Here is a 19,146-nt window from a genome sequence, read left to right as displayed (position 1 = left end):
GCCTTACTATGCTTCGGGATGACAGCACAGATGTTAGTGGAAATGTGGAATGATGAGTGAGATGGGGAGGATCAGGCAAGGGAAGATTAGATTCTGAGGTCTCTAGCCTTTCACGGGATGTGGCAAGTGAGAACGGAATGTCTGCCTTGCTTTAGCCCCGAGGAACGCGGCAATCTTTGGTCACTGCCAGAGGAAGCTCAGTTACCATCCTTGGGGATCATGAACCAGGCAGAGTCTGAACTCTGCACTCCCTCCGACCCCGGGAAAGGGGGAATACAGGTTTCATCCCCATCCCCACCCCCCACCCGGTCATCTGAAACCTCTGAGACTAAGATAATATATTCTTTGCCAGAGACAAAGGGTCTCCGAGATCCCCTTTTAGAGAGTTCTCTGTTTAAAAAAAAAATAAGAACTTGAAAGGCAAACTTTAGAATTCAGGGTCGAACTGCTCACTGTCGGCCTGACTTGAGAGCAGTTATAAATGGAGGGAAGTGCAGTCTCCTTCAAGGCGGGCTCATTCCTTCTTGGTGTGTTCCAGGACTCGGTAGGGCACCCCAGAGGCACCCCCGGAGCTGTGTTCCTCTTGCATGACGGGCAGCGTGGCGGGAGCGTAGATCTCTGAAACGTTGTCGTTGTTTTCCAGGGCCCCATAGGAAAAAGAAGCTTTGAGGTCAGGCTGAACTGTCATTCCCTTGTCATGCATGTTTTGCATACCTGAAATGAAATCCATGTTCTCCAAATCATTATGCGGCAAGGGGGCCCAAGGATGCTGCATCTCCCTCTACCCTACCACGGTCTGATTACAGGGCTCGGGTGCTAATCACGTGCCTTGCCAAGCTCCTGAATGCTTTAGATTAAAAAAAGAGCAACCATAAATGTATGCTAGAAATATTATGGTTGCCAAGCAACAGGGACGAATCTTCAGGAAACAGGCACACGGACCAGTCCCTGTCAAGAGAAGCCCGGGTTGGTCTAGAATGAGGCGGGAATGTGTGCTTGGGTCCCAGGAGAAGCACGACCAGCACTGTGCTTCGAACCTGGTAGATGCCAATACTTTACTACCGAATTAAACCAGGATCATTATCCCCTGGAGGGAAGAGGGTAACTTCCATGTCACGGGCACCTGGTGGGGACACAATGCATCGTGACACTCAGAGAGAACGAGATCTGACCTTTCACACTGAACATCGCTGATCTGCAGAGAGGGGAGGTATGATACAGCCTGCTGCTTTTGAGCACGTGTGGACGCTGGATGTCTACTTACAGTCGAGAACAAAGACTTGAATCATTAATTCCGTTAGTCTTACTCGGCAAATCCTCCTGCACGTGGGCCCTGGGCTTGGAGGCCAGCTCTCTTCTTGGCAGGGAATGGAGATTTCAAATTCTCTTACCCCCAGGCTGTCCTATGAAACTGAACGCCAAGTGTCCTCCGTGAAACTATGATGATAACAGCAGGTGCTAGACTATTCCCTCTGCCCAGGCTCTGAGCTGAGGGTTTAGATCAGGATGGTACCAACAGCAAGCGTGAGAATAGCTAACAGGTACCGAGTGTTGAGTTGGGGACAGACCCCACTCTAACCAGCTGATAAGTTTTCTCTCTTCTGATCCTCATAACTACTGATAAGGAAAATGAGGCACTTGGAGGTCAGGTACCTTGCTTGAGGTCATCAAGATGGCAAGTGGCCGGGCTGGGATTCAAACTCAGGTGGTTTGAACGCTGAGGACCACGCTCAGCTGGAATGCTGTATGGCCTTCCTAGGAGCTTCCACCGAATGCCCCCCAGATCCCATCCTCATCGTCTGGGTAAGAAAACGGATTCTGAATGGTGAGGTTAATTGCCGAAAATCACAGAACTGAGATCGGACACCACAGACCATGGCCTTGTGACTCCATGAGTGGCCTGGGGAGACTCTATGCTTTCACACAGCACTAGCCTTAGCTAAAGAGCATCGGACGGGTACGGTCTACATCTGTGGTTTGGATTTTGGGATGGGGGCGCGCTTGGGAGAAGTTGAGGGGTGCCTGTTGACTTACCAGGCACAGTTTAGCTCCTGGATTTTTTTTCATAGTTCCTCAGCCAAAGAGCACCAGGATTACGCCTAGAGTCTAACAGATGTGGCTTTATCATTCATTGCCATGAGAGAGTTGTCCACCGTGGGGAACTGTGGGATGCCTCAGTAGGAGGGTGTTAGAAAAGTCGGGATTTGTGTTAGGCAATTTGGGAGAGGGTTTAAGGAAGCTGGGCTAGGCTTTGGATTAGATGCTGTCGGGAAGTGGGACCAGTTTAGTAACTGGGAATCTTAATAATTCTTATCTAGATGGAGAGAAGGCCGTGTAGGCTCAAGCTGTACTTGGTAAAGAGGTGCCAGTCCCCCGTGGTTTGGTCAACGGTCACGTTTCATCTGCATTCATACATGACAATGGAGTGGCCCTGTTTGTATCTGGTCTATCATGGTTGGAGTGCCCCTGTCTGACGCTGAAGTTCTGGGAAGCTGCTTTTTGCCAGCCAGGGACACTGAGGCCCAGCTGGGACAGCTAGGCCAGCTCTCAGCTCATAGGGACAGCTTTATCTTTTCTCATTTTTTAGAAGTCTTTCACGTGCTAGAATTACTTAAATCCTCTCTAAATTGTGACCTGCAGCACATTTTTTGGAGAACTAAACGCCTCTTGAACTGTAGCTACTGTCTGCTCTGAAGCTGTTGATCTAGATGGACCAAAAGCAAGGTTCTTTTTTTTTTTTTTAAAGATTTTTTATTTATTTATTTGACAGAGAGAGATCACAAGCAGGCAGAGAGGCAGGCAGAGAGAGAGGAGGAAGCAGGCTCCCTGCTGAGCAGAGAGCCCGATGCGGGGCTCGATCCCAGGACCCCGAGACCATGACCTGAGCCGAAGGCAGCGGCTTAACCCACTGAGCCACCCAGGCGCCCCCAAAAGCAAGGTTCTAATGCTGACCAGGGAAACCGAGTAGCTAGGAGACAATCTGTTGAATCGTTTTTTTTTTTTTAAATTTAATTAGTTAATTAATTTATTTCTAAAGTTTAAAATAAAATTTATTTAAGTAATCTCTGCACCTAATGTGGGGCCCGAACTCATGACCCCAAGTCAGAGCTGGGATCCGACACGGATGCTCTTAGGCTCTTTCTCTTTCGACTAAACCAGCCAGGTGCCCCCCCCCTCCCTTTTTTAAACAGTTTTATTTTTCATGTTCTACCTGGCATCAGGTCAAACAAGTGTCTGAAATTTTCAAGGATTTTTTTTTTTTTTTAAGCAAAAGGGACGTGAAATCAAATTTAACCAGGCATCTACCAAGTCCCAAACACTGTGCAAGGGGCCTTTAACATATTATCCCACTACCCTGAAAGAGGGAATCCCAATTCACAAGTGAGGGTCGGAGGTCTTGGGAGGTCCAAGGACATGCCCAAGGTCACACCACGGGTGGGTGGTAGAGCTGGGATTTGAATCCAGGCCACCTGGACTCCAAGCCCACGCTTTTCACTGAAGAGAATACGTCTCTACCCCCAAGTGTCCTGACATGCTACAGCACCAGGGTGGGGTCTCCCTTGGTCAAGATCTAACCTCCCACCCATCACAAGGTACAAAGAGGAGCCCAGAGCCACATCCACGAACAGACCACAGAATGTTGGTATCTAAGGTTACCTTAGGTTACCTTCTATTTTCCACTAGCAGATACGTCTGTATAAATGCATACACAAATACTTAGATATATACACATACACAATTTGTAAACACACCAACACACAGATACACACACTTGCACACACAGAGTTGACACCTCACCTATCTGGAATTCAGCTATCCAGCGCCCTCATCTATCGGGGACACAGCCGAGAAACAAGGAAGTAAGCAAAAAAAAAGGCATCTGAGCAGCCCGATTAGATGTTTTAAAAGTCCATGCACTAAAGCTCATGCACTTAACTCCTAGGAGAAAGTGTAAGGCCCCGATTCAAAGCTTGTTTATACTAATTTTACGTACAGTTCAAACAGTGGGGTCAAATGAGACTTTTGACCCGCAAATGCTATACACAGGCGGGCTGGTAAGAGCATGAAGGACAGACGACAGCTTGAGAGCAAAGGATGAGGAAATTATATAAAAGTAGACACATACACCTTGGGGCCGTTTAAAGTCGGGGTACCTCAGTTGGCTCTGAGAACACACTGGTATCCCAGAGTACTTTAATCAGCAGTACTGTATGCCGTCCGTGGGCTTACAGTTTGCTCATTAGGGTGTCTTCATGAAGGGTGGGGCTTATGTTCTGGAGAGTTCCATCTTTTTTTTTTTTTTTTAAAGATTTTATTTATTTATTTGACAGACAGAGATCACAAGTAGGTAGAGAGACAGGCAGAGAGAGAGGGGTAGGCAGGCTCCTTGCCGAGCAGAGAGCCTGATGCAGGGCTCGATCCCAGGACCCTGGGATCATGACCTGAGCCAAAGGCAGAGGCTTTAACCCACTGAGCTACCCAGGCGCCCCTGGAAAGTTCCATCTTTACACCTAAAATAAAAATTCTGACTGAAAGTGGAAGCTAGTGGTCACTGGCAACCCACAGAACTGAGCTCAGCACACCTGGATGAACCTTCCTAATGTGGGTCCCTGTGGGCAGGGCAGGCACTCTCTGGTTCTCCACAGACTTCCCTACTCCCTTCTGTGCCATTCTCTGCAGAGTCACACCTTTAATTTATTTATTTATTTATTTATTTATTTATTTATTTGACAGAGAGAGAGATCACAAGTAGGCAGAGAGGCAGGCAGAGAGAGAGAGGAGGAAGCAGGCCCCCTGCTGAGCAGAGAGCCTGATGCGGGACTCGATCCCAGGACCCTGAGATCATGACCTGAGCCGAAGGCAGCGGCTTAACCTACTGAGCCACCCAGGCGCCCCGCAGAGTCACACCTTTGTTACTGTCATCAGCCAAAGGCATTTGAGCTTGGGCTTCTTGGTGTGAGCCCCCAGCTCCTTGGGAAATTAGGCTTTCCAGAACAATCTGTGCTCTGGTGCCACCTAAGAAGTGAGGAGATAGTCTCTGAATTTCATTCATCCTATTTTCCTTCCCCTCTCTGGTTATTCCATTCCATTTTGATGAGTGGATTTTTTTTTTTTTCCCTCCTGCAGGCACGAAGCCTGAGGTACAGATCACAAGTATACCCAGTGTGAATCGGACCTGTCTTTAAAGAGATCCCAAAATAAACACAGGAACTGGCAAGATGGGCTCAAAACCAACCGAGGTGCCTCCACCATTGCCTATTTGGCACAGAGAGATTTAAAAAAGAGAGAGGGAGAGAGAGAGAGAGAGAGAGAGAGAGAGAGAGACGGTCACACCGTAACGGCACAGCACACCTTCCCTGTACCGAACCCAGCGGCTGGTTGTCGCTTTAAACAGGAAGTAGCAGTCATTCTATATGGGCGGGCTGGCCAGAGGGACACTCGGGGTTTCAACATTACCTGGCATGGCATCCATGGAAATGTAGGGCTCAAATGGAATGGCCTTCTTCCGATTACGTGTGATTAAGAAGACGCCCAAGAATGCAATGAGGCACCTAAGGAACAGGGATAAGGGAGGGAGAGAATAAAGGCCAGGGTGAGGGCAGGAGGGCTCGCTTTCTAACCCCGGGTAGTGGGAAAAATGGAAAAAGAGGGCTGCAGGCCGCAGAGGGGGGCTCACTGCCGAGGAGCCCTGGGAGGCCTTGGGGCTTGAGATGGGCAGGGAGCAGACACGGGATAAAGAAAAGCCTCCCATGCCTTGCAGGCCACACTGCATTCATCAGAATAAATTAGACAATCCAGGGCAAAGCTCCCATAATAAATTAGACAATAAATTAGACAATATATTATATATTATATATAATAAATTAGACAACAAATTAGACAATAATAATAATTACATATATAATATATATAATAATAGACATAATAAATTAGACAATAAATTAGACAATCCGGAGCAAAGCTCCTTTACTTCCATTTCACCTGTATCTTAGAACCTCGCCTTAAAAAAACATATTTTTTTAATTAAAAAAATTCTTTTTTAAAAAAAGATTTTATTATTTATTTGACAGAGGGATAGAGAGCACAGGCAGCAGGGGGAGAGGGAGAAGCAGGCTCTCTGCTAAGCAGAGAACCCAATATGGGACTCGATCCCAGGACCCTGAGATCATGACCTGAGCCGAAGGCAGCTACTTAACCAACTAAGCCACCCAGGCACCAGAAAGAAAGTTCTTTATGGCCTAAATTCAATCAATACAGGAGGAGAAAAAGCAGTAGTTAAAAGTCCCTGAATTCCCCATGGTCCTATGTCCTCAGATAGGGGGAGATTCTTCTAGAGTCTTCCCCCCCCCTTTCCCTAGAGCTTAAATAAGTGCATTTTCTAAAAACCAAGGTGAAATTCACACGCAGTAAAATGCACAAACGCTAAATGTAGTGCTTGAAGAATTTTACCTGTGTGTACCTCTTGCAATTACCACACAGGTCAACAGAGAAGAGATTTCCATCCCCTCCACCCCAGAAAGTTTCCTTGTACCTCTCCCAATCCATGCTAAAACACAGGAAGCCACTGGCTACTATCATCTGATACTTGATTTGCCTGTTCTTGAACTTTTTAAAGAAATTTTTTAAAAGAGTTATCTATTTAGATGGGGTGGGAGGGGCAGAAGGAGAGGGGGAGAATCTGATGCAGAGTCCACACTGAGTGTGGAGCCTGATGTGGGGCTCGATTCCAGGGAGCTGAAACCATGAGTTGGATGCTTAACTGACTGAGCCACCCAGGTGCCCCATTTTGTCCTTGAACTTCTTAAAAGTTAAATCATACAGTGTGTACTCTATCTTGTTTCTTTCCCTTATAAATATTTTTAAGGTTCATTCACTTAACTGTATGTATTAGTAGTTCATTATTTTTTTTAAGATTTTATTTATTTATTTGACAGAGAGAGAGAAATCACAAGTAGGCAGAGAGGCAGGCAGAGAGAGAGGGGGGGGGGGGGGAAGCAGGCTCCCTGATAAGCAGAGAGCCTGATGTGGGGCTTGATCCCAGGACCCTGAGACCGTGACCTGAGTCGAAAGCAGAGGCTTTTCCCACCGAGCCACCCTAGTTCATAATTTTTAATTGTTATACTGAACTCATTGCCTGAATATACTGTATCATTTGTTTTTCACTCTCTCCATTGATAAACATTTGGGTTGTAAACAATTTGAGGATATGACAAATACAGTTACTATAAATATTTAGGTACAAGTCATTTTGTCAATATATGTACTCATTTCTTTTGGGTATGTATCTAGATGTGGAACTGCTAGATCATAGGATAGACCATACATTCAAAAAAGTGTAACTTTTTGGGGCACCTGGGTGGCTCAGTGGGTTAAAGCCTCTGCCTTCGGCTCAGGTCATGATCCCAGGGTCCTGGGATGGAGTCCCGCATTGGGCTCTCTGCTCGGCAGGGAACCTGTTTCCCTTCTCTCTCTCTCTGCCTGCCTCTCTGCCTGCTTGTGATCTCTGACTGTCAAATAAATAAAAAATAGAATAAAATCTTTTAAAAAATGTAACTTTTTCCATTAATGCATCCTAGACATGGTTCTATGTCAATATCTATAGACTGGCCTCAATTTTTCAAAATGGCAGCATGGTACTTTATTTTATGGGAATACTGCAATTTATTTAACCTGTATTCTACTGTTGGGCATTTAGTCTACTTTCAATTATTTACTTATACAATTAATTTTAAAATTAATAAACAGCCTCATACATGCACCTTTGTGTCCCATTTGGAATGTTGCATCAAACATTGCTCATTTATAATTTTTAGTGGTCCTGCCAGATTGTCCTCTGGCATCAGAGATCCCCTCGCTGTGGCACAGAGCTGGTCTCTTCATTCTCTGGCCGACATGGACACCCTCAGTCTTTCTGGGTTTTGCAACATCATGGCATCTCCTGTGGCTTCAAAATGCATTTCTGTGATCTGGGGTGAGGCTGAGAGTCTTTTCATGGGTCTAAGAGGGATAGTCTAGAAACTATGACAAGGAGATTAAAGCCCAAAATAAGAGAAGGGGGAAGGAGATAAAGCCCTTTGGGGAGTAAAATGCTCACTCATCTCTGGGGGACAAAGCTCTGAATTCTGGCTGCTCCCTGGGCTCTAGAGGATTGTGTGAAAGGCAGAGGCAATAGCGGGCCAGACAGGTGAGCTGCCCCAGGGCCACGGAGCAGGGACTCACCCCAGTGCAAACATGCAGATGTGCAGTACGTCCTCCCCGATGAAGTCCAGGTAAAACACTGCGCCTGCAGAGGCAGAAAGTGGCAAACATGGGTGAGCTGTTTTCAAATCACCTTCTTGCCTGTCTGTCTAGGATTTGGCTAAGCTCTCTTCCCTGCAGGAAACCGAAGTGGTCAGGAGCCTGATGACCAGCAGGGTACGTGTCAGAAGAGTAGAATAAAAGTCCTTTTTGGGGGGGACAGATTGTCTTCTCTTTCTCCTCCAACGTCCCTCTTATCGCCATCTTTTTTTCTTAACTTTTTATTTTGAGTTAACATTAGACTCACAAAAAGGGTATAGAGTTCGCACGGACCCTGCGCCCAGCCTCCCCCAATGAAACATATTAAGAATGAAACTGTAGATCATTTTTACAGTTTTTAACACCCTCTTCACCCATTTTTTTTTTAAGATTTATTTATCAGAGGGGGCGGGGAGGAAGGGAGGAGTGGGGGCAGTGGGAGAGAGAGAGAATCCCAAGCAGACATGGCACTGAGTGGGGAGCCCAAGGCAGGGCTCGATCCCACAACCCTGAGATCATGATCCGAGTTGATACCAAGAGTCCGACACTTAACCAACAGGGCCACCTAAGCGCCACTCTCTGGTCTTTCTCAGGATGGAAAAACAAGGCTTCAAGTTAAGCTCAGAGCCTTCTGACCTCACATGGCCAGCAGACGGCAGGCCTGCAGCCCCCTCCCAGGAGGTGTCAGTAACATGGGCTTGCCACCCTCATCCGCCCCCGAGCAGCCTCTGTCTGGACTCCTTTCACCTCCATGGGCTTCTGGCTGTATCTCTGGGCTCCCACTCCCCATCCCCGCAAGCTTCTGACTGCTTCATGCTATTGGCTATTCCTTTCAACCTTGCCCAGACCCAAGTTCTTGACCAGGACTTATATCTTCACATTGGGTTCACTTTCTGACTGCTCTGGGCTGACATCCCACTGGATCCCCAGGTCTGCTCATCACACAGGCCCCAGTGGGCGTGTGCCTACCCTGCTCCCACCTCTACGGGCAGGATTTGAGCAGCGCTGGTCTAAAGTGCGAAACACACAGCCTTATGGCCAAGCTTTGCTCAAAGGGAGGCACACTGGCCCTTACTGGTCTTTTCACTTTGAAGATTATCGCCTTTACTGCCCCTTAAAAACAAACACAATCTGATATGCTTGCAGCCTCGGAAGCCACCTAAGGATGAAAAGGGAACTATAAGAATGATGACAGGTTACCCACCACCTGTTCTATCACAGATGTTCATACGGTCATAACCTCTCGAAATTATAGAAAGAAATCTGGGGTCATGTAGAGGAGCTAGAAGATGATGGCAAAAATTGTTAAAGAAACCTTATGCACGCTCTACTGAGTACATATTGTACATATTCCAATTCTGGGAGGTGAGTGTTATTATTCCCATTTTATGAATCTGGAACTGAGGCTCAGAGAGGCTAAGTGACTTTCCCAGAGCCACACAGCTCTGTGTCTGTTCTGGGACCCAGGTCTCTCTGGCTCGAAATCTTGCACTTTCTCCATGAAACTATACGCAACTCTAACAGGTAGAACATGTCAGTAGAATTGGCCCTTTGCCAGAGGCGGAGCCTCATCCCTCGACACTGGGGTAACGTCGCTGCTGCTAAGGTAAGAGACGGAAATCCAGCAGTCACCGCCCTTACCTGCCGTGATGGCAATGGTAGTGGACAGAATGTAGCCCACGCTGGCAATCAAAGAGGAGTCGTACATCTGCGAGGCTTGACTTAAAAACCTTCAACACAAGAGCACGCTGGTCAGTGGGCACATTAGAAAGGCTGAGGTGGCAGCTGGTGACAGCAGGCTTAGCTTGAAATATGAAGACAACACATGAAAGAAAGATGCCATGCAGGTGCATCTCTGGGGCTGTGGTCCACGCTTCGCTCCCACTTGTCACACAGCTTGAGGTCCACCGCCATTCCCCAAGGGGGCCACGCCTTCCCAGGTATGCACTTCTGGCCACATGGTTCTCACCCACTGGAAATACCCCTCTCCTCACGTCAGTGTCCCCTACATCCCCACGCACCCCTACAATGGGCCATCCTGTTCCCATGAACAGTCCAAGAAACTCCCGTGGCACTTATTGCGATTCTGCCTGTTGTTGTCAATATTTTTTTAAAGCACATTTTCTGCTCAATAAAAAAATAACATGCTTACTGCAATAAAGGTGGGAAAAAGAGAGAGAGGAAATTAGACTCATTCCTCCTCTCTCCATCTAGGATCGACACTCCCTCATTCTGGAATCTATTCTTTGTCCGTTCTCTGGGTGGTAGCTGTTCATATTGTCCCACTCGACTGCACTCGTCCACCCCAGGGCTGGCAGTGCCTCCAAGGACAGTGGCTGTTGCTCTTGCCTCGGTGGCAGAAGGTCTGGCACACAGGAGGCCCTCGGTGGCTGTGTGGCTCTGCGACTGTGCAGCTGTGTGCTGGCTGGGTGAGTGAGAAGCTTCCCCTGCAGGGGTGGGGGGCACTAGGTTCTCCTCTGTAACTCTGGAGTGCTCAGCATGGAGCCTGGGGCGGGGTGGGCTCAGGGGTAATGACCAGAATCTCTGCAGTAGGACTCGGGACAGTAATAATCGATTATAATCATAAAAGGGGCTGAGATTTTCAGGAGGTCGTCCTGGGGACGGCACGGAGAGCTTCGTGCTCCTTCTGAGGAGGGTTTGCTGTTATTCTCAGTTGTGGACACGGAATCCGATCCCAGAGAAGCTGCGGCAGAGGCCTGGATTGGAGCTGCGAGGGGTGTGGGATGCGGAGCCCGATGCCGGGGTTCACATCTCAGCCTTGCCCCTTTGGTTGCTCAAAAGCAAAATGAGGATGGGATCATCTGCTTCAAAGGGGTTCGGTGGGGGGATCCAATGAATTTAAGTTCACGTGAAATAGAGTGTGTGTGAGGGGCTTCCCTTGGAGCCCCAAGGCAGCGGTCACTCTAACAACTGCTCCAGGCCACCGCTGGGGGATGGCGAGCCCAGCCACCAGGGGCCCGGGCCTGCCCCACCCAGGATCCATCAGCCTCATATGCCACACTGAGCCCTGTGCCGTTCACCCTCCTGTCCCCAGCAGGGCCATCCCAGGCCTTCCTGGGCCCTCTGCAGATCACCTGGTCTCAGATGGGAACAAGGCTCAGGCCCACCCTCAGGACCACTGCTTCTGAGACAGAAATGATGCTCTGGAGAAGATTCCCGGAGGACAAGAAAGGACGACTTGCTATTCCACCTAGCAGACAGAGAAGTCTCTCATGCGGGCACACACAGCTTCTTCTTGAAACAGACACCCACACTGGGGCAGAGGCAAAGTGAGGCTGCCCCTTCTCCCAGTTTGAGGCAGAGAGAAAAACACCTCCACTCCCGGCTTTTTCTTTCAAGGGGCACAGAGTCCCTTCAGGGGACAGCTCAGCAAATCAGCGACCCCTCTCTCTGCAGTGGATGCTGACCCTTGCTCAGCTCACGGGCTGTGTCTGAATGTTCTGCCTTCCCTATAGCTTCAAGAACAAATGAAATCAGGCGCAAGAAATGGAAGTGACCCCAAAACGTGGAGAGGCCCCGCAGGGAGAGACTTTGCAACTCACGCGGCCTGGTAGACAGCGGTGGCCACCATGCACACGAACATCACGTAGAAGATGGGGTAGTCGAGCTGCAGATTCCCCTGTATGGACAAGACGAGCATCCCGGCCACGGCCTTCACGGTCACCACCGTCATAGAGCCTGCAGGGGATGAATGAGGACCAGGCGAGGGCATCAGACCCTGCAAGTGAGCTGATGACTCCAAGGGACGTGTCGAGAAAAGATGGAGGGAGCCCTGGCTGGGCCACCCCAGGGATGGCGAGGATGCCAGAGGCAGCAGATCTCCCCCGCCTTCCACGAGTTGCCGCTATCCATGTGCTCTGTCCAAGGTGGGGAGAGCAAAATGCCCACATGCTTTCGAGTGTCACTTCTGAACACCAGGAAGAAAGGGCATTGAGTTTAACTCTCTGTGTCTGGACCATGGTCAAAAATCATCCCTAAATGGATACATGAACTTCCTGGGAGTACCCTTCTTATGGCAGTTACAGGGGAAAAAAAACCACATGATGTGTCAAGCGCCCTCTATTTTTTATTCTAACGCTCATTCACTTGTATTTTTAAAAATGTTTCATTAGACAGAGATCTCCAAATATTTTGGAATCCTGCCTCTAGGCCCATGAATGTACTTTTCCAAAATATAGCTGTTTGTGCATTTTAAAGTGATCCTCATGTAACACTGTGCTTATAGGGTATGCACGTAATAGAACAGGTGAGGTACCACTGTTCACCTCACCGTGGAGACCACTGCTTTCCCCAGCGGTGCAGAAATGGCTGCTGTCAGCCCCCCCCCCCCCCACCGGCCACTCCCACATCCAGGTACAAACGAAGCCCAGTGTTCTGGCTGAAGGGCTCTGCTCTCCTGTTTTTCTCGGCTTCTGCACATTTTCTCTCCTGCTAACAGCCCATCACACAGCAGCTTCTGGGCCCCCCACAAACTCGATGACCATTTCCAAACATCAGCAGTCCAGTTAAGAGAGGCACTTTCAAGAGGGTGTCCCTGTTAGTGAGAAGTGGGCAGGAGGAGGGTGGCCAATGCACCTTAGAACCTTCTGGCCTCCCTACTCTCCAGAGAGGACATTTGGCGACTATGACATTTCAGTCTACTTTGGAAACAAGAGCACTTAGGAATGGACCACCGATCTTAGCTACTCCCGGGACAAACATCTAAAGTGCTATGCTCGGTAAAAGACACGGGTCACAAAAAGCCACATGTTATGGGGTTCTGTTTATACTGTATACTTTAAATAGGTGAGTTTTACGGTATGTAAATTATATCTCAATAGAGCTGTTTTAAAAATACCAAAATAATGGAACCTTGTCCTACGGTGTCCCCTGTCTGTGGGGCTGAGGGCCTGTCACTGCACTGGGGGCTCGGTGTGGGAAGGACAGAAGACCGACAACATGTCTTGGGCACTTGTGCCCACCTCATTTAACCCTGCTCTCCCCCCTGAGATCTGGGCATTCTCCTATGTCTATTCTGAGACGGCGATGTGGCTTAAACTGGAGGGGTCACCAGCCCGAGGCCAGAGCCCCTGGGAAGCAGCCAGAGGGGGCCCCCCACCTCTTCCCTGGAAGCTCGGGTCCTTTTCCCAGCCCTAGTGAGTGTGTCAGACTCCGTGTGGAGTCAGGCCTTGCCTCGGTCTGATGTAGGAGCTGTCTCTCACATGGCACCCATCCCTCCAAGAAGAGAGGGGGGAAAAAAAAGTCAGAGAGCAAACTCAGTTGTTTTTGAATCCAAAACTCGTTCCTAGCCTGACCGGTTTGCGGGGAAGCCCTCAGGACTCGGTTGCTGGAGCCCGTCTGCCTCGACCTTTTCGCCCCGCCTCACCCTCCCTCTGCTGTCCTCTTCTTCACTGTGATCCTCACGGCCCCAACGTGTCTCTCTTCTATGCATTCGCCTCCTTGCTTACTGGTCATTCCTGCCTTCGGAACGGAGAACCCCCGAGGGCAGGGGGCCGTCTGTCTTGTTCACCCCCGTGGCCAGTTTCCAGCACTGTTCCCGGCACGTAGGGGACTCTGGGTATTTGACAGGACTGACGGAAGCTGCTTCCTGACCGCAGGGACCTCGTGGTGCAACGGGACGGTGGCCACGGTCAACCACCCGGACCCCCACTTACCCAGTAATGCCACCAGGAGAAGAATCACGATGATGCTGTTGGCGTTCTTTTCCTTGTAGAAGTAGAGCAGCAAGCAGAACAGGATGATCTCCACAAGCTATGGGAAGCAGCAAGCAGGCGGTCAGCAGGGTGCACGCGGATGCAGGGAAGACTGGGAGATGCTGGTGGGCTGGACTGGGCTGATGTGGCTGGAGTCATGGACCCTCAGCACTGAAAGGGACCTGAACATCCAGCATTTCCCAAACCACTGACAGACTTCATGCAAAAGGAGGGGATTCAGAATGAACTCTGCGGCAATCTCTGCCCCTTGGGCAACACCGACAAGGGGCTCACCTCTGAGCTTTGAGGGCGCTGTGCTGGCCGCACGCACACACACCTGGTCATGGATGGCCAGGATCAGGCTGGGAAGGTTTCTTTCCACTTTGCTGCTCTGCAGGTGACCCCTGAAGGTCGGTCAAAGAGAGGTTCACTGGCTCACTGAGGAGATGAGCTCCCTGGGGCAAGTAGGTAAGTATTCACGTCCCCACCCCCTAACCACAGATCCAGTGGGTGCAGCTCCGTGGGGGAGAAAGACAAGGACATCTGCAGTCAGGGAGGCCAAGTTTGAAACCAGATCCACTGCTAAAATAGTTGTGTGACCTTGGACCAGGCACTTAGCTTCTCTAAACCTCAGTTACCCAATCCGTGAAACGGGAATGATTTTTCCTTTGCAGGGTCACGATCACTGCTTATACTTAACGAACTCATAAACATACCAGGCACCGTTCCAAACATCGTATCTATGCTAAACTCACTCAATCAGCACAATGATTCTGTGAAGTAGGCACGATCACAATCTGAAGCTAATGAGAGAGCAGAGCCAGGATCTGAACCTGGACAGTCTGCCTCCAGGCCCCGTGTATTTTCCACAAGGCTACACCACCTGAAGGAGGGAAGCCCAGGGCCTGGGGCTTAGGAGGCGCTCAGTCAACAGAATCTTCCTGCTAGACATGCACAAGTGTGAAGTGGGGTTCCCGCCTTGCCTTAACGACTGTCCTTTCTACTCCTCAAGGGCCCAGACATTTGGCAACATTTTCCCAAGAAGTCAGTCCAGCACCAGTGCCCAGCAAAACAAAAGCAGCAAACTTTGACCTTAGCGCAGTCCCATTTGCCTACCCTAAACTCTTACTGAAGTTTATTTATCGTAACAACCAACGCATTTGAAAATTTTTTAAATTCCTAATTAGAGACCATTAAAAAAAAAAAAAAAAAAAAAAACACCCGGCTGTTTTCATTTTCCTGTCTTTGTGGCCAGGAATACATATTTTTTTTTAAAAAAAGATTTTATTTATTTGACAGAGAAAAGACACAGCAAGAGAGGGAACATAAGCAGGAGGAGTGGGAGAAGGGAAAGCAGGCTTCCTGCCAGGCAGGGAGCCCCATGAGGGGCTAGAACCCAGGATCCTGGGATCATGACCCCAGTGGAAGGCAGACGCTTAACGACTGAGCCATCCAGGCACCCCCAGGAATACATATTTTATCTGTTTGTCGTCATAGTGAATGCATAATTTTGTGCTGGGCCATTTTTAGTCACCACAAACCAATTCCCATATTTTACGAAGTTGTCATAATTATCTTTAATCGCTGCAGAATACACCATCAAGCAGGTGAGTGACTCATCCACATCCCTAACCATCGGGCGTGCCCAGTTTGCCAATCATTCTTCATGATGCTTAAATGAGCCTGGGAAGAGCGCTCAGCCTTCTGCTGCGAGAGGGCGGTGTGGGTGACCTTGAGTCCTGGGAGCATGTCTCTCTCCTCCCTCCCACCCTCCCTCCCCTTCCTGTTTTTCTATCTTTCTTTCTTTCCTGAAGTACAGTTGACACATGCGGTGACATAATTGTCTGGTGTAGGACAGGGAGCCTGGACGCCATCCCCTCTCTCTGCTACGCTGTGCTCGCCAGCGCCCCTACCGTCCGCCCGGCGTCCCGCTGTTTGGCACCCAGCGGACAACAAAACAATGACTGAATTTGCAGGGGGCCAGATCTCTCTAGCTGCCAGTGTTAGGGCACAACAGAGAGTTACTCAGTTCAGAGGATTGAAAGCCATCAGGCGGACGGGGAAGGGACAAATGCAGGGGAAGAATGGGTCTGTTTGGCAGAACAAATAGCTCCCACCAAGCAGAGGTGTGGGCAGGGATTCTGCAGGCTACTCCACGGCGGGAGCCACACGGAGATCAATGCCTGCAGGGCAGCCCCCTCAGTTGCCTCAGTTGCCCTCTGGCTCCTTCTAATACCAAGATCTCCTTCTACAGGAGGGGTTTTCCGCTATTTTTTTGAACTTACAATGTATGCACCAGCATGCGGACATGCTAAGCATGTGCAGTTAAACCCAAGTGCGGAAGGAGCGAAGATGTGTAAGTTTCTTAAGGTGCCAAGCTCTCTGTCCCTGCCCCCCTAGCACGCTGCTTAAAAGCTTCCTGCACTAACCCCAAGGGGAGACAGTGCTCTGACAGTGATCTTCCTGTCTCCTTGTGACAAGGAAGGAAAGTTCTTTGCTTTCAACACTTCCTCAGATTGTGGTCCATTTAACGCACCCCCGGCAGCCAACCCGCCTTGAGTTCAGTTCCAGCAGCACCGCCTCGCAGACACGAGGAAGGAAAACAAACAGGGATAACTGGGCATCTGCTGAGGGATGCGTGATTTCCACACCACCTCACGTCTCCCAGCCACCAGCTCTGGTCCAGTGGCTCCCACCTGCTTCCAAGCTTCCAGGTAGGTGACTTGGGTGAGGTCACACAGCACAGATTCAAGCCCAGGGCTCCCTGAGAGAAGTCTGTGTTCTGGGGGTTAAGCTTTTTCTGAAGGGGTTGTTCTATGGCTCTGTCCGGCAGCCGTTTCTCCACTCCCCCCGCCAACCACCCTCCCACCTGGGACCACAGGTGTGCGCTGAGGCTGACTAGAGGCAGGGAGGTGACTCAAGCTCAATCCTGGAGAAATTTATTCCTTGCCTCATGAGCAAACTAAGGAGAAAGAACATTCCAGGCCTGTAGAGCACTGCTAGGCTGCTCGTGTCAGAGGAGAAACAGTGACCACCTTCATCAGCAGGCCAAGCCGGCCTCGAATCCAGCTCTGCTCTCATGGGACTCAGGGCAGTCAGCCAACTTCCCTGAGCTTAACTGTCTCATCCATAAAATGGGGAGAAAAACATTTACCTTACAGGGCGGTTGGGAGGATTTGAGATGGTATGTAAGAAAGTGTTTTGCACTGGAGTGCCTGTGTGGCTCAGTGGGTTAAAGCCTCTGCCTTCTGCTCGGGTCATGATCCCGGGGTCCTGGGATTGAGCCCCACATCTGGCTCTCTGCTCTGCAGGGAGCCTGCTTCCCTTCCTCTCTCTCTCTCTCTCTCTCTCTCTGCCTCTCTGCCTACTTGTGATCTCTGTCTAGCAAATAAATAAATAAAATCTTAAAAAAAATTTTTTTTTTTTTAAGTGTTTTGCATAGTGCCTGGCTGGGAATAGGAATCTATAGCAGTAGCTTGCTCAAATACCTTACATGCTTCCTCCATCAGTTTATCTGTAGACCTAACACGGGACATAACTGGGCCTGGGAGTTTAGGAGACCATTTTAGAGTCTCCTGTGTTTCTATCAGCTTCTATCAGCTGTGGGATATCGGGGAAAAAATAAATAAACAACACAAATTTTACTGTTTAAAATTTAACTATTTTCTTACCATAAAAGTCTTAAATGCTCCCTGTAGAAATTTTGGATGGTGCATAAAGACAAAAGTGAAATGAAAACTCAATCATAATTCCAGCTCCCAGAGACAACCATGGATGGAAGTGCTGATCTTCCATCCAGTCCTTCAGCGACACATTCTACCGACAGACCTACAGTCCAAAACTAAAAACTAAGATTATCATATTATCTATGCCGATGTAGACATTACTTAGAACGTAAGTGAAAAAAGCATTTTCCCATGAACTCCATACTCCCCACAAGCATGGTCTTCAGTGCTGGGAAATACATCATGCCTCACTCGAATCCCCTATTCCCGGAGGTTCAGGTTCCTGGGTTCTAGGACCTGATACTCCCTCTTGTCATCACGGGTAGGACCAAGGGCTTCTCTTACCATGTACAAGAGAAAAGGCCAGCTCACGAGGTGCCTGGTGATATTCTCGCCTGTCATCTTCTCGTGGCTGTTAGGGGCGAATGTCACCAGCAAATAGGTGCCCACGATGGCCAGACCACAGCCGACAAAGGACAAGACGTAGCGCCCTGCAGGGAAGGAGGGAGGCTGTCACAGGCTCACTGCAGGTGCAAGCTTCAGGCCTGTATGTGTTTCTAGAGCAACATGTGATGACCTGCTAATCTTGGTTTTTCTTCACCTCACAAATAGATCATCTCCCTTATTGTTATTTTTAAAAATAACATTCATAAAAAAATAATAATAACATTTAGGGACGCCTGGGCGGCTCAGTCAGTTAAGCAACTGCCTCTGACTCAGGTCATGATCCCAGGGTTCCAGGATCGAGCCCTGTGTGGGCTCCTTGCTCAGCAGGGACTCTGCCTCTCCCTCTCCCTTTACAGTTCCCCCTACTTGTGCTTTCTCTCTCTAATAAATAAATAAATAAATAAAATCTTAAAAATAAATTACATTTAATGTTAAAAAATTTTAGCGAGAGTATAGCATGTATGCCAAAAAGTACTCCACGAATTCTCACAAGGTGAACACACCCGTGTAACCACAACCCAGGTCAAGAAAGGGAACATTAGCAGGACCCCGACGTCCTCACTTGTGTCCCCTTCCAATCACTAGACCACAGCCCTGGGGTAACATTGACTTCTGCCAGCACTGGGAGTTGGCCTGGTTTTGAACTTTCTATAAGTGGACTCGAGCTATATGATTTCTTGTGTCTGTGTTCACGTAAGATGTTTGTGAGTTTGTGAGATTCACTTGTATCTTCGCATGGAGTATAGGGGTGTTTCCTTCATTCTCACATCCGTACGGTGTGTGAACACAATTTATCCCTTCCCATATCCATACCTGTATTTATCCATATGCTGTTCATGGGCGTTTGAATGCTCCCCAAGGTTATAACAAATATTGTTGCTATGGGCATTCTTGTGCCTGTCATTTGGAAAACACACTGCCCCTGTTTCTGTTGGGTGTAAAATTAGGAGTGGGAATTCCCCAGTCAGGGGACAGGTGGACCT

At 49.0% G+C, this 19,146-nt stretch overlaps 1 protein-coding gene across 3 annotated transcripts in view; it reads right to left on the bottom strand.

Annotated features, from left to right (window-relative positions):
* Nucleotides 1-228: 228 nt before the first annotated feature.
* Nucleotides 229-19,146, bottom strand: part of NIPAL3 (NIPA like domain containing 3) — a 49,014-nt gene continuing 30,096 nt past the window's right edge. Inside the window, exons 6-13 of one of the 3 annotated variants that reach the window (XM_059135730.1) lie at nucleotides 18,062-18,207; nucleotides 13,953-14,049; nucleotides 11,841-11,976; nucleotides 9,919-10,007; nucleotides 8,221-8,284; nucleotides 5,458-5,552; nucleotides 3,799-3,830; nucleotides 605-714 (exon numbers count right to left, since the gene is read on the bottom strand). In XM_059135730.1, the coding sequence (XP_058991713.1) occupies nucleotides 3,814-3,830; nucleotides 5,458-5,552; nucleotides 8,221-8,284; nucleotides 9,919-10,007; nucleotides 11,841-11,976; nucleotides 13,953-14,049; nucleotides 18,062-18,207 (644 nt within the window). In that variant the 3' untranslated portion in view covers nucleotides 605-714; nucleotides 3,799-3,813. Of the gene's footprint in view, nucleotides 715-3,798; nucleotides 3,831-5,457; nucleotides 5,553-8,220; nucleotides 8,285-9,918; nucleotides 10,008-11,840; nucleotides 11,977-13,952; nucleotides 14,050-18,061; nucleotides 18,208-19,146 lie in introns of all 3 variants that reach the window. The other 2 variants (XM_059135729.1, XM_059135728.1) reach the window with 2 other exon arrangements.

Source organism: Mustela lutreola, chromosome 10 (assembly GCF_030435805.1).
Source record: "Mustela lutreola isolate mMusLut2 chromosome 10, mMusLut2.pri, whole genome shotgun sequence".
Lineage (NCBI taxonomy): Eukaryota > Metazoa > Chordata > Mammalia > Carnivora > Mustelidae > Mustela > Mustela lutreola.
Note: the sequence above shows the minus strand (reverse complement) of the source record. Positions and strands in the feature narration are given on the sequence as shown.